The 15,587-nt window shown below is 46.4% G+C and overlaps 1 protein-coding gene across 9 annotated transcripts in view; it reads right to left on the bottom strand.

The window, feature by feature from the left end:
* Positions 1 to 4,610: 4,610 nt before the first annotated feature.
* The window catches only part of Rbm47 (RNA binding motif protein 47), a 148,567-nt gene continuing 137,590 nt past the window's right edge, over positions 4,611 to 15,587 (bottom strand). For 8 of the 9 annotated variants that reach the window (XM_048414870.3, XM_085691838.2, XM_087908996.1 and 5 more), the window contains 4 exons: positions 11,410 to 12,569; positions 10,428 to 10,634; positions 8,255 to 8,463; positions 4,611 to 7,306 (listed from right to left, as the gene is read on the bottom strand). In XM_048414870.3, coding sequence (XP_048270827.1) covers positions 7,076 to 7,306; positions 8,255 to 8,463; positions 10,428 to 10,634; positions 11,410 to 12,538 — 1,776 coding nt within the window. In that variant the 5' untranslated portion in view covers positions 12,539 to 12,569 and the 3' untranslated portion in view covers positions 4,611 to 7,075. The remainder of the gene's footprint in view (positions 7,307 to 8,254; positions 8,464 to 10,427; positions 10,635 to 11,409; positions 12,570 to 15,587) is intronic. The other variant, XM_085691840.2, reaches the window with a different exon arrangement.

Here is a 15,587-nt window from a genome sequence, read left to right as displayed (position 1 = left end):
TTTGCCTCCTGTCCAAGCCTGGGGGTGCAGGTGCCCCTGCCTCAGAACACCGTCACCTGAAGTGCTGGGAGGAGGCAGAGGGTCAGTTTTGTTGGCTCCTGTCTTTCCTTCTGCACTAACAGAGTTGGCACTCAATACTTACTGCATAAATGATGAATAAAAGAATTCAAAGGTTTGGGCTGGGGAATGTAACTCAGCAATAGAGTATTTTCCCAGCGTGTGTGAAGCCCCAGCCAAAAAAAAGGAAAAAGAAAGGAAAATCCCCAAAACACAACTCAGGCTTCAAATGGAAAGGTTTAAGGTGTTGCGTGCAGAGGAATCCATGTTCATCCTAGGGCTCAGACCTGTAAGGGAGTCTGTAACTCTAGCTACAGGGGAGGCCGAGGCAAGGGGGCTGAGAATGCAAGACCTGCCTGGACTACTGAACAAGTTCAAGGCCAGCCTGTGCAGACCAGTGTTGGGGCTGTAATTGAGTGGTGGAGCCCTTGCTTAGTGTGTGAGGCCCTGGGTTCAATGTTCAGGGCTGGGGGTGGGGTATGTGTATGGGGTAGGAGTAGATGGGGGTCACGGATGGACGTAGTCACATGAAAACACGCTTACAACATATCAGGCTTTTAAGATTTGTGAACTCATTATAACCTTACGAGGTCAGGTGACCATTTTTCCCCCCCAAGATCAAGTGACTGGAAGATTTTGTTTTCTTCAAGGTCATATGACTGGGAAGAAGCAAAGCTGGGAGTTCCCCCGGCACTGAGATTAGAAACCCAAGCTGCACAGAGGACGCTCGGCCTGCTTGTAGAGGGAAGTGTCTGAGTAATCATTTTCTATGCCTATGGCATGAGGACTTACAAAACAGAGCAGCCCTGGGCACTTCGCAAGGGGAAGGCACAGGAGGGAGGAAGACAAAGGACCTTACGTAGTGTGATGCCATCCATTGGTTTTCAACCTTCCGAAAGCTGCGACCCTTTCAATACAACTCCTCACATTGTGGTGACTTCAACCATAAAATTGTTTTCATTGCTACTTCATAACTGTAACTTGGCTACTGTTGTGAGTCGTAATATCAATATTTTTGGAGACAGAGGATTGTCAAAGGGGCCTTGACCCACAGATTGAGAATCACTGCTCTAGCCCTTGGAATTGCCAGCACTTGGAGGCAGAGGCAGGCAGATTTCTGTGAGTTCGAGGCCAGCCTGGTTTACAAGAGCTAGTTCCAAGACAGGGCCAAATGCCACAGAGAAACCCTGTCTCAAAAAAACCAAACAAAAAGAAAGAAAGAAAAGAAAAGAAAAAGAAAAGGAAAAAAAGACATTGGAATGAAAGGAAAGCAGTCTGTGGATAATTGGGAGATTTTTTTTTTCTTTATTAAACCCAAACTTCCCTTTTACTGTGGGCTCAGAAATGGGATCTAGATCAACGAGTAGGGTGGGAGGGGTATGCTTGTGTCCTCTTAGCTGGTGATTCTTGAAAATATGTTTTAAAACGGGGGTGACAATGTCAAAGTCATTTCAGGAAGGCTAGGGAGAGGGTTCAGCAGGTAAGAGCACTTGCTGCTTTTCCAGAGGACCCGGTTTCAGTTCCCAGCACTCCTATGTCAATTCACAGGCATCTCTAACTCCAGTTCCAGGGGATCCAATGCCCTCTTTTGGTCTCCTCCAGCATCAGGCAAGCATATGGTGTGCACATATATATATATACATATATACACATATATATGTATATATATGTATGTGTATATATGTATATATATATTTGTGTATATATATATATACACACACAAATACTGTACACATATAATAAAAGTCTTTTTAAAAATATCATTTCAGGCTATAGTGATGGCTCAGCAGTTTACAGCACTAGCTGCTTTCCAGAGGACCTGGGTTCAATTCCCAGCAGCAGCATGGCAGCTCACACTGCCTGTAACTTCCATTCCAAGGGATCTGACATCCTCTTCTGTACTCCACAGGCAGCAGGCCTGATATACATATGCAGCTATACAGGCAGGCAACACATCCATACACAGAAAAAAATTAATATAGATTATTAAAAAAACTGAAGATGTCGTTTCACTGGACCAGCTGTGCCAAAATGTCACCATTCCCGCCATTATGAAAAAAATCAAACTAAGGCAGGTGGTAGTGACACTTCCCTTTAATCCCAGCACTAAGGAGGCTGGGGCAGGTAGATATCTGAATTCAAGGCCAGCCTGGTCTAGAGAGCAATTTCCAGGACAGTCAGGGCTATACAGAGAAATCCTATCTTAAACCACCCAGCCTCCGCTCCAAATTAATTAAAATAGAAATAATTTTGATTAAAAAAACTGAGTGTTCAGAAAACTTTACAATAAAAACACTACACAGCAGTTGAGGCTATATACAAGAAAAACTAGACAATGCTAATTATCTCGACTTTTAACTAAATAAGTATTTGTATATATTTTTGACAGATATTTATGGAATAACTATTCTTTTTAAAAAGATTTATTTATATTTCTAACCACTGAACTGTCACTCCAGCTCTCTATTTTTTAAAAAAAAATATTTTATTTATGTGTCTGTGTGAATGGATGTCACCTGTGTAGGGGTGCCCTCAGAGGCCAGAGGACCGGATCCTGTGGAGGACACCAGGTCCCCATGAGCCAGAGGTATAGGCAGTTGTGAGCCACCAAACATGGGTGCTGAGAATTAAACTTACACTCTCTGGAAGCGGAACAAGAGTTCTTAACTGCTGAGCCATCTCCCCAGTCCTGAGAGTACTTATTCTATTGAAGAACCAGGGAACAGCTAGGCATGCGGTCCTTGCCTCACCTCACCAGAATGCAGGTGGCGGAGGCAGGAGGATGAGCCAGCTAAGCTTCTGCAGGTCAGCTTGCTCTACCCCTTGAGACTCTGTCTCAGACAACAACATTTCCACCCCCAAACTCCAAATACTAAGAAACTGAAATAAGCCAAAACCACACCAGTCAGAACATAGCTGAAGACCAGCTTACAGAACTGAAGTGTGTGCTTACTGTTGGTGTGGCCCTGGGTTTCATCCCTGGTATCAATCAGACAAACATGGAAGAGTGAAGCTGGTTTCCTGACACCGTGGTGAGTCTCCGTCATAATCTTTGGGGTGGCTTATGGCTAGCTGGCCTTTCTCCTTTTTCTTTCTCTTTTTTTTTTTTATTTTTGTTTTGTTTTTTGAGACAGGGTTTCTCTGTATCTTTAACGTGCTCTTATAGACCAGGCTGGCCTTGAACTCATAGAGATCCGCCTGCCTCTGCCTCCCAAGTGCTGGGATTAAAGGTGTGCACCACCACTGCCCAGCTATCCTTGGATCTTGTAAACAGCTTGACCAGCCTGCCTTGTGATGTTCTCTCTTCCAGGGACAGCAGGAATTTGCAAACATCCCGTCTTCCAGCTCCACTCCCCCCACTGCACAGGGAGAGCACAGAGCAAGGCAAGGGCAGACAAGCGTTTCTTTTCCCTATGGACTAGGTGGGCTCATTTCCAGTATGCCGTCAGGGAGAACCTGGGCCTGAAATGAAGTCTGGGCTGCTCACTAGCTCTGTAGCCTCAGCTAGTGACCGTCTGTGACACTCACCTCACTATTTATCACGTGGTCAACCAAAGACAATGGAAGCTGAAGTCGGGGGGGGGGGGGTTCACAATCGTATCTATCTTCATCCGGTGTGCCCCCCTTTCTGTGTTCTCCGCCTTGGCCAGGCAGCTCCACCAGAATAAGGAAACAAGGCTGCAGCTGCTACAGTCAAGCCTGTAACAGCCAGGGGAGATGCAGGGCTGCTCTGCACCGGTCTGAACTGTCCCTAGCATACTGTCACAGTATGAGGACTTTTTTCCTTGGAGAAGGACAGTAGGTCTTGTTTTTAATAACACTGCCTAAACCACGGGTGATGTTAATCCTAGCTCTGAGGAAGCAGAAGGCAGAGCGTCAGGGGTTCAAGGCCAGCTTTGGCTACAGGAGAGCCTGTCCTAAACAAACAAGCAAAGGAGTTAAACAATTTCTTTTAACAGCAATGGGGCTGGAGAGATAAGCGTGCGATATTTCAGAGGACCTGAGTTCAGTTCCCAGCACCTACAGTGGGAGGCTCACACCTGCCCATCACTCCAGGTCCAGGGGATACGATGCTTTCTTCTGGCTTCTGTGGGCAACCACATTCATGTGACAAGCACGTCACACACACACACACACACACACACACACACACACACACACACACACACCAAAACAAGGAGGGTGGAGAGATGGCTCAACAGTGAAGAGCATTGATCGCTCTTCCAGAGGACACACCCAGGTTCAGTTCACAATGGCAGCTCACAAGTGTCTGTAACTCCGGGATTCAACACCCTCACACAGACATACATGCAGACGAAATACCAATGCACGTAAAAGAAAAGTAAATAAATAAATAACAAAACAAGCCAGGTGGTGATGGCACATGTCTTAGATCCCAGCAGTTGGGAGGCAGAGGCAGGTAGTTCTCTGAGCTCAAAGCCAGTCCCTGGGGTCGGAGTGACAGGCAGTTGTGAGCCTCCCCAACTGGAAATACTGAATTTGTCAATCCCTTCGTTGTTGTAAAAAAAAAAAATAAAAGAAAGTCTGGAGACTGCTTTAAAGAAAGCTTTATTTACCACATCCATCTTAAGAATGTACTCTGTAAATGCAGCGAGGTCTAAAAAGCGTTTACAAACACAAAGCTACAAACTAAACTAGTAGCATGTCTACAACTTTAAAACTCTTAAAAACATTTATATTAGTTTGTTCTTAATCCTAAAAAAAAAAAAACCAAAAGTTCACATTTCAAGTTATAAACTTACCTCAGTAGTGTACATGAAATGGTTGTGAAACGCTAGGAGTAGGGGAGACCACAGACAGCAGGGCCGCTGAAGCTTAACTGCGCCACCACCGCTCGTTCTTAGGGTGGTTGCCACGTTAAGATAGTGCATTGTTTCCTGTTATTATTACTATGATAGTAGTTTTCCCGGCACTTGTAAAATACAGCAAGAGCATGGGGACAGTGTTTCACCTGAGGACCTCCGTGCTGTCCTGGGTACTTCTCTCACAGTCGAGGGAGGAGGGCCTGATATGAGTTGCCTTTAATGGAGGCGCTCATCCCAACCCGTCCGTGCTGGTGCATCTCAGAACAGCTAGTTTATGCCATTCAACCAGGATGGAGAGGAATGCTTAAAGGCCTTAGCAGGCACTGGACAATTTAACACAACAGTTAAATAAATATTCCTTATATATAAAAATTCATCTCTTCGAGAGAAGGGGAAAAATAGAAGACATCTGGGGATCTCTTAATTTAAAACAAGAGAAAACAAACAGCTATCTAGGAGCATTGGCTAAGGGCATGATCCTAGGACCAATTCACAAGTAAGAGTTAAGCCCATTAGCAAACTCCGGTGGGAAGATTTGATGGACTCTGTTATGACATAAAATACAATTGTACCTTATTGTGCACCTTATTGCACGCCTCACGGTCCTGACTGAGCCTTTTAAAAAAAATGCACATTGATGTAATTCATGAAGCAGATGACAATATTGGCATTTTCCTCTATTTTACATTCACTCTGTGAAAGAGAAGCCTTTAAACAGGCACAAAACACTGCATCTGTGTTTTTACTCCCTAAAAAAAAAAATAACAAACACTTTTAATAATATTGAGATAAAACAGCTGCGCTTTGTACCACACCGCACACCATGAGCTTGGGCAACACAAAATGACTACTAAGCAAGCGTCAGCAGTTAGCACAAACGCCCCCTCCTGGATGCGTATGCCCTGTGTTCGTCTACCAGACGCAGAGCGCCCAAGGGAAGCCTTGTTCAACAAATGCTTCCAACCCTCCTGGTGACGGCAGACACTCCGCAAGAAACACCAGAAGCGCAACTTCCTGCTGGCAAATCTTGAAGGTCTTGTCTATAATCACATACATTCTTGGCCTCCAAAAACTCGGACTTCAAAAATCAAAGCATTAGGAAGTTAAAAGTCCCATACTGAGCAATTTAAACAGCTACGCAAAGATGCCTTATGAAAAACACGGCAAAACCCGTGCCCTTCCACGCATTCTGCTACTGAAAACATGTAAAGAAGGCGACACCTCTCCAAACAAACTAAAAAAACAATAATAATAATAATAATAAAAGATCCCGACGAAATCCCAGGAAGTATAAAAGGCAAGAGTTGTCTTCTCTATCAGAATTATCCATTTTTCTTAGCTATGCCAAACTTCAAAGAGACAGGAAGGGAGGGAGAAAGGGTGAGGGGAAGGAGGCACAGTTAATGAAGACACAGGGAGAGAGAGCCCCAGGGCAGGTAAGAACTTTCCAGTGTTGGGACCCTGGGTGTGACGGGTCTTTTCCATGTTGACTTAAAGACAGATTGTTAATAAAACAAAACAAAACAACCCCCCCCAAACAGAAACCATGGCAATATCGTCAACCCTTAATGCCAGCGGAAATACAGCAGAGATTCCCGCTCCTTTAGAAACTGCACTTTCCAGCATCACCTTTAAAAATAAGGCTTTATGTAGTATTTCACTACAGTTTGTATCGTTAAATATTGAATATAGTTTTTAAAATAGTTCCCTAGATGCTCGGATGTGCTTCTTTATCTTAATATATATATATATATATATATATATATGTATATATATATATATGTATATATATATAGCTGATATATTTTGAAAGGTTCTACAAAATAGAAATCTCTGGAGTGCAGAAGTTAAGAAAATAACCTTCATACTGAAAATATATCCTTAAAAAACAAAACCAAACCTCTGTACAAATGCAGTAGGGCGTACAAATCTTAAAAGATGGTATTAAGGCATTTTGAGGCGTTGCAAGTCTCTTAGAAATGTATGAACGAATGCGGGCCTGCTAAGTTGAAAAGTCTTTTTTAAAAAAAAGAGAGTGAAACTTCATGGATATAAAATATTTCAGTGTGATAATCGCTAACATTCTTCACTTGCAGGTTTCGCACGTGTGCCAATTCGACACGTTCTTTCTTCATAAATAATAAAGTGTTCCTTCAGCGGTGTCTGGTGGCTTGCGTGCCTTGGCTCTGGTCTCAGTAAGTCTGGTAGACGTCGTGGATAGGCACCTGGAGAGCAGCAGGGAAGGCCTGAGGTATGTAGCCGGCGTAGCCCCCGTACACGGCGGCCGCAGCGTTCTTCTGTAGTGTGGCGATCGTGGCAGTGGCAGGAGCAGCGAAGGGAACGTAGCTGGCCCCGTAGATGCCGGCGGTGGGAATTCTCTGAACATTTGGTGCCACGGTGTACACAGGAGTTATTGGGCGGCCCTGGGAGAGAGAGAGAAAAATCCTTCCTGAGTGCATGTGCAGGTTCATCAAATCCTCAAACAATAAGCATTCGGTGGGGGTGGGAGGGGAGAAGATGAACACCCCAGCGGGGAGGGACAGAAGAGGTCTATGCAGGGAGGCAGAAAAGGAGGGTAACATTTGCTGAAGGAGAATGAGATTAGACAGAGCAAACTGTCATCTTGGAGGGGCTTGATGTGTTCAGATCTGTGTCACAGGGGGAGGCTGTAGGAAGATCCCAGAGTTGTCTTACGCTGGGATCTTCTACTGGACCTTGCATTCTACCAGCTCACAAAGACAGGTAATGGCGAGGCTGGGAATCTACCTTAAGATCACTAATTCTAACCCGACTCAGGCCGTCCCTCCTTCTGTTCAAAAGTGCAATACACCAGTCTGGGCGGTGGTGGCGCACACCTTTAATTCCAGCACTTGGGAGGCAGAGGCAGGTGGATCTCTGTGAGTTCCAGGAAACCCAGGGCTAAACACAGAAAAATCCTGCCTTGAAAAACCAAAATAAACATAAACAAACACCATCAAGAATTACATGTACATATAGACATTTTTGTGCATAGTATGTGCATGGAAGGGTAAATTGTACACCACAGGGGTCTCCTTCCATCATGTGGGTCCTGGGGTCAGGCCATCAGGTTTGGAAAGAAGCACCTTTATCTGCTGAGCCATATATATATGTGTGTGTGTGTGTGCATGTTTATATATGTATATATAGATATACATATCTATATATGTACTTTTTAAAATAATAAACTTAAAACATTTTTGTAGAAATAAACATTTCTTTCCTGTTATTTCACAGTAACTTTTTAAAAAAATATCATTGCACAGAGTATATTCTCAGTGTTGAATACTAATGAGTCTATGATTGAGAGAGGCTCCATATATAAATGACAGTGGCCACAGCAAGAACCCTACCTGGAAAGGTGGTGGTGTGGAGACCGCAGGAATGACAGCAGCATGGGCAGCGGCAGCGGCGGCGGCGGCGGCGGCAGTGGCGGGGTCAGGTTGCACGGCAATGGGGCTGATCATGTGTTCCATTGTATGGATCTTGCCATCTTCAATTATCTTAGGGGCTGGGGCTGCCTGGAACATGGAGTACTGGGCACCGATGGCAGGGATGGCCACTGTGAGAGAAGCAGGAAGAAGACAAGCTCATCACTCAGGAACACAGAGGTAGAGGCTTCGCTTGCTGGTAGCTTTTGAAGGCCCAGGTTCACAGTCATGCCCCTCTGCACATCCGGGCTGCTCTGCTTGGCTCCGCAGATCATCATGGAGGGAGCGTTCAGAGAGAGGCCTCCGCACTGCCGTTTCCTAACACGTGTGAGTGTGCAGCCTGCTTACTCTCTCTTACGCGACTCACCACCACACAAGCCCTTTCCCCTTTCCCAGTGTTTCAAGAAGCAGATTGTGCGAAGATATCATCCTGACAGCTTGGAGATGGGAGTACATTCTCCTCACCTTTTATCACACGTTAGTAATAACGTGTTGGAGGGGCTTTGAGTGGGAAACGGAAAAACCTCCAATGTGCTAATAATCCATTTACAGCAGGGAAGCAGTGGGTAATTGGCTTTTCACTGCAACCTGCCAACTCAAATAATTTCTGTGAGTAGAGTCCAAAGGAACGGCTTCCAGCAGAGATTCAAACAGATAGAGTTACTGAATGTCAATGTGCAGCATCAAGAGATCAAAAGGAAGAGATGTTAGCCCCGATTTGGGGGAGCTTGTGTATGTGCTGAAATGTACACACTAAGAATCCTTTCATTTCTGTTTTCTCTCCAAGTGTAAGCTCGTTTATTCTACTAAGATGGATACGATCAAAGGTAGAGAGACAAAATGGCCATAAGATAAACAATGGCTTGGCCAATCAATAAAAAAAAATTCTAAAATCTTAACCAAATATCTTTACCTGCCTTCCCAACCAAATCTTCCACCAGTCCTGGGCCCAAATATGTTAGCCTGCCCTGGTATCTGTCAGAAGGACAAAGATGTACCTTCAAACGATTGCAAGGGTTGTGGTGTAGCTAGGGCTACATACACGTGGGGGCTGTATGGAGTAACTGCGTTGTTCTGGCTACCAGCCTGCAGAACTCTCTACCCCTGGACACAGGACTTCACATGGCTAAAGACTGTTCGGTGCCAATGACATTTCTAAGGCATCCGAATGCTGGAAGCCACTATATTGTAAAGATAGCAGGGCTACTTCCCCAGTGACCACTGAATTCCTTCAACACACCAATTCCTTGTCTCTTAGCTTGGAAAAGAAGTGAGAAATTAGGAAAGGGGCAGGTGACTCTCAAAAGCTCTCCCTTCTTCTCCCAGTGAGGCCAAGAGGCCAGGGAGAAAATCACTCTGCTTATCCACGGAAGAAACTCTCCACAGAATCAGAGGTTAGTGTGTGGAAATTCTGCGTACTGTGCATCTGCCAAACTCACTAAACACAGTTAAAGGTTATCCTTCCTCACAGTGGGTGACCAAGGGGCCACCCAACGCTGGTAAAATGACTTTGTGGGGCCTGGAAGTAAAAGCAAAGGTCAAGGTCCTTGGCTCAACGGATTGAGCATCGCTTCTCTAAATCTACAGTTACAGTTGTAAAACCCTTCACCTCTGCCTTGTCCAAGAATGCTGGCGCCTGTCAGACCATCATGGGAAACCTGGCACTATTTGCTCTGGAAAAGAAGTTCCTATTTTTTCTGAGAACTGGTAATACCTGTGCCCTCTGCTTTTTGGTGGCTGAAGCACAGACGCAGCTCAGTGCTATGTTCTCACAAGGAAAGGACAGGCTCTAGGTGACAGAAGAAGCGGTAGCTTCATTCCCTTCCACCCTTTCCTCACCTCTGCCCGCTTGGTCACAGATAGAGAAATAGTCAGATGATTGGCAGGTAACACCTGTGTGAAAACTCCCTGACAGCCCAATGTGAACATGGCCCAAACTAGACCAGTCCCCTAAATTCAGGGTGTAGGGGGCGGGGGCATGACATGAGGACTTTCTTTTTGTAGATGGATTTAAGAGCCAGGAAGACCGGACTCACTTGAAAGAGAGGGTGTGGGTTCAGGGCCAAATGATGCGTTTGCACTGGTTTATACTGACCTGCGCCGGGTTTAATGGCAACTGGGTTGACAGTAGAGATTTCCAAATTTGGCACAAGCTCATATCCTTTTTCTTGCTGTTTGCCTTTGCCTTCGTGATATCGGCTATATATACCACGGCCAGCAGAATATCCTCCGAGGTAGGAACCCCTGGGCCCTGGGGCTCTGTTTCCAGCCGCACCTCGCCCTCGGCCTCTTATGCTGCCTGCTTATAACACAACACAAAGAAGGATGAGCCGGCAACAGCGACGGGCAGGGCCTCGGGCCTGCCCTCTGGTCTGCCCTCGATCTAAGCGGCAGGTGGCCACCACTCTGGCCTAAACGGACTAATAAGACGCTTCTGACATTCTATTTTTGCCTACTTGGCCATTCTAATCTGCCTGTTTAGTGCAAGGTGAGTTCCCAGGATTACAACGTCAATTTCAGTGATAGAGGGTAAAACAGATCTGGAAAGGGGTGTGCCTGTCTCTCTTCCTTGCTTCGTGCTTAAGAAAAAAGGCAGGGGATTTTAATTCAGACCCAGCGAACCGACAGTGGGTCCCTGGACCTATGTTATGTTTTCTAGTGTCCTGAGCGATCTTAAAGAACTATGATTTCGCCAACCAATACCCTAAGATTTAACTTCAGAAGCAGTAATCCAGGAATCCTCAAAACTAAGCATCCTCTTGCCTCCCCCTTTAGAAGGCTGGCATCACCACCTGCCACCACCATGCCGGGGCTCAGAGCAGAGTTTACTTAAACCCCAAGGGATAGGCAGACCTGCTGCTCCACATGGGTTAAGCTATAGGAAGGGGCAAAGTATCTCAAGGATTTGACTGCTCAACCAGAGAGATATTTCTCTCAATACAATAGTGACTTCGAGCCAGCACCTAGAAACTCAGCCTAAATGGGTAGGGCCTAGTATTTGCAGTCATGCTCAATCTGACACCCGTGCCTATGGGGGCTGGACACCCGGGGCCCTCAAGAAAAGAGTCTCCACTAACTTTTCACGAAGTAGTCCCTGTTGGGCCCGATGAGCGCGTTGTAGGGGTAGCCATAGTAGGCCAACGTGTAGGGGTCACAGGAATACACGTAGCTGGGCTGCTGGGCTACCACCTCGGCTGAGGCACCGCCGCCCTTGGCCGCCTTCTGGTAGCGGGAGTACTGCTCCTTGTCCACAGGCTTGGCCAGCGTGACCTCCAAGCAGGAGCCCTCCAGCTCTGTGCCGTTGAGGTTATTCATGGCATGCACAGCGTCCTCACGGCTAGTGAAGTGCACGAAGGCGTAGTCGCGGATCTTCTTGACCCTTTCCACGCAGCCTGGGTTGAACTGGCCGAAGCTCCTCTTGATAGTCTCCTCGGTGGTCTCGATCATGAGGTTGCGCACGTAGAGGATCTTCACTGTCTGCATTACGTCCTCGTCCACATCGATTTCGGGCTCGGCCCAATCCACGGCGATCTGGTGGCCCCACAGTTGGATGCGACCCGGCATGAGCTTACGGCGAGCCATTGCTGCAGCGCGATGGCTCTCGTACTCCACGAAGGCAAAGCCTCGGTTTTTCATCTTGTCTGCGGCACTGGCGTACACGATCACGTTGAGTACGCCTTCGGTGACCTTGGCGATCTCTTCTAGGATCTCCCCACGCTTCTTCATCTTGGGGATGCCACCGATGAAGAGGCGGCAGTTGTCCACACTGCAACACACGCCCAGCAGGCGGCCAGGGCGGATCTCGTAGTTGTTGAGCTCACGAACAGCTCGCTTGGCCTCATTCTTGTGGCAATACATGACGAAGGCATAGCCACGGTTCTTGCCGTCGAAATCCATCATGAGGCGCAGTTCGTAGATGCGGCCTACGGTCTCAAACACAGGTACAAGTTCATCTTCATACACATCACGCGGGATCTTCCCCACGAAGACCTCACAGCCTCGCTGGGGATGCGGACCCTCCCAGCCGGGCGGAGGTCCACCATACTTGCGCTGCCCATTCTCCTGTACCATGCTGTAGCCGGTGCGCTCCATCAGAGCCAACAGTGCAGCCTCATTGGGCGCGCCCGCAACGCCCTCTGGCACCTTGGCAGGGGACCCAACTGTGGGATCGCTGTTCATGACTGTGGTGGAATCCTCTGCGGTCATCTTGTCAAAGGCATCCACGGCTGGCGGTAACCTGCGAAAAGAGAAAGGAGGAGTGTGAGTGGGAAACCCGACAAACACTTGCTTGTGAACAGGCAGGTCATGGCGTGCTGAATTGAGATTATTAGATGGAAGAGGCCGCTGTGGAAACGCAGGTGGTCTTAAAACAGTCAAGCTGTGAGAGCCCGCTGTGGTCTTAGGGGAAAATCTTAGCTCTAGCAGCAAGCAATAACTTCCCTTTCACCCCTCAACAGTCAACCCGGATTCCATTTCTCTAGGTCACTCTGCAAATTTCATTTATTTCTTTGGTGGACACAGACTTTTTATTTATTTTCTCAAAGGCAGACCTTTTCAGGGCACCAATAGAAACTGGATGACATAATTGTCCCCCATGGTGGCGCGTGAGTTGTTGGGGAGGCGACCTAGGGCCTGGAGCGTGCTAGGCAAGCATTCTACCACCGAGTTACGTCTCCAGAGCTTGAGCAATGTAATTATTAGAGTAAACTTCAAGGAGATGTTTTCCTACACCGTGGTTACTGGGCTGTGTACTGGAGTTTAACAGGAAATGGGATGTTTCCACTGCTGAGGAGCTGGCTGAGTAATTAGTCTGATTTTTATAATATTCTGTCAAAATCTTGGTATGAATCACTCGCAGATTGGGACTCAGTTCATAAAGAGTCAGGTTCACTCAGGAAGCTGCGAAGCAACGTTTCTGTGGGGAAAGACAGCACTGGCTAAGAACTGTCATCTCTGCTCTTAGCTCGGCTTCCCAGCCTTCGGGCACAGTCGCTGACTTCACCTCGACTTGCTTGCAGGGAAAAGAGAGCCTCAAGTTGTGTAAACTGCCCCAGTTCACACAGGAACCTGGGCGCTTGGCTCCAGATTCCATCTTTCTTCAGAACTGTGCTGTGCAAAACATTTATTTCTTTAGGCAGGGTCTCGCTCACACCAGCCCTAGGTGACCTGGAACTCGTTCTCTAGTCTGATTGGTTGAGATCTCATGGCAATTCTAGCCCAGCCTCCTGAATGCTGCGATTACAGATGGGAGCCATCAACCAAGCCAGACTTTTGGTTTTATTTTGTTCTGTTAAAAGACCAAGTCTCCATAAGTAGCTTAGTGGTCTTGAACTCACAACCTTCCTGCCTCAGCCTCCCGAGTTCTGGGAATACAGGTAAAAGTTGCCACACCTGACTCAATCCAGTTTGGAGGAGATGATGCCACTGGCCACCTGCGACTAATAGAGCTTAAATAAGGCATCAGAAACTAAAGTTTTTATTTAAATTAAGGAGCCATGGGTCTGAATGGTGTCTGCCTTCATTCAGAGAGCACAGAGTAACGATGCCATTAAAAGTTGTACACAATGCTTGTGTAATGAAAAGGTTATGTAGCCCTGGCTGTCCTGGAACTCATTTTGTAGACGAAGCTGACCTCGAATTCCAGGAGGTCAGCTGGGATTAAAGATTAAAGGCATGTGTCACCACCACCGACTCAGAATGAACTTATCAAACAGCAAAATCCATCTCATTATTGAACAATAAATTCTATAGAAAAATCAAGAAATGGTTGGAGGGATGGCTCAGCAGTGCTTTTAACTGCTGACTATTCTTCTAAAGGATCCAGATTTGATTCTCAGCACCCATATGGTGGCTCACAACTGTCTGTAGCTCCTGTTCTGGGAGATCTAAAACCCTCCTCTGACCTCTGTGGGCATCAGGCATGCACATGGCACACAAACATACATGCAGGCAAAACACCCATACACATAAAACAATAACAAAAAAGAAACAAGAGTCATGGCTGAGTGTCCCCCTAACGACAGTCACCATAGAACTTTCCCCACTGTTTTCCTATCTTGCGGCCTAGTGTCTGAAACATGACTTCTTCCCCTTTGCCGCTTCCTGTTTAGAAACACTCCCACACATTCTCATGCTTTGTAAAAATGTCACTTTACTGATGGCCTAAAGTTTCATCATTTAACTAGAACCAGGAACACTGTCTATTTTTAAAATGTTGAACTATGACCTGTACACGAGACTATTCATAGAAAATTCAAGAATGATCAAAGTGGCCAAGGATGTACAGGTCATTGGACAGTACTTGACTGGCAGGCGTGAGGGGCCCCATACAATACCCAGCAACCCAAGTTAAAAAAGAAGAAAAAAAGCTAAGTATGACATCGCAATCTGTAATTCCAGTACACACATGGCAAGAGGATTGTAGGTTTGAGGTCAATATAAAGAATGAGACTCTGTCTCAAAAACAGAAAAAAGAAGAACCTTAAATCTATACTGACACACAAAACAGAGATACGTATTTGCAACCTAGCCCAAACTGTCTGCTTTTGGCTCATTTGCTGTAACAAGAGCAGTAGGGTGTTCAGAGTTGGAGGGGGCCCCTGTAGTCAGACAACATGGTTGAATCCCAGTTAACCCTCCTGAGTTGTATGACGTAGGAGGACACTTAGCTATTGTATAAATCACTTTCCCTACCTGTAAATGGGAATCCTAACGATAGTATTAATGTCAGCACAATAAATGAGTTAATATATACAAGATACTATGGCAGTTTGAGTGAGAAATGTCCTCTATAGTCTTGGTCCCCAGCTGGCGGTGTGTTAGGGCCGTTTAGGAGGTGTACCTTGCTGGCGGAAGTGGATGCTTATGGTTCAAGATGTGAGCTCTCAGCCTGCTTCTTCCAGTCTCCTAGACTGCTGCCTGCTGCCACGCTGTCCCAGCCATCACGGATTCTAACCCCTCCTCCCCCCTCCCGGGAACTGTAAGCCCAAAGACTTTTTTCCTAAGTTGTTTTGGTAATGTTACCTTATCACAGAAACAGAAAAGTGACTAGTGTAGACAATGCCACCAGCTGCCTGGTGTGGCTTTGAACTCATAATCCTCCTGCCTCGGGTTCCTCAGTGCTGAGATTACACAAGCATGCACCACACCATACCCATCTGGAATAAGGAACTTTGCTCTATGCCCAGAACACCGCAATAGCTCAAGAAATGCAATATTACCTGTGATTCAAATTCTGGTGAAAACTCATCAATTT

Source organism: Myodes glareolus, chromosome 8 (genome assembly GCF_982192425.1).
Source record: "Myodes glareolus chromosome 8, mMyoGla1.1, whole genome shotgun sequence".
Classification (NCBI taxonomy): Eukaryota; Metazoa; Chordata; class Mammalia; order Rodentia; family Cricetidae; genus Myodes; species Myodes glareolus.
Note: the sequence above shows the minus strand (reverse complement) of the source record. Positions and strands in the feature narration are given on the sequence as shown.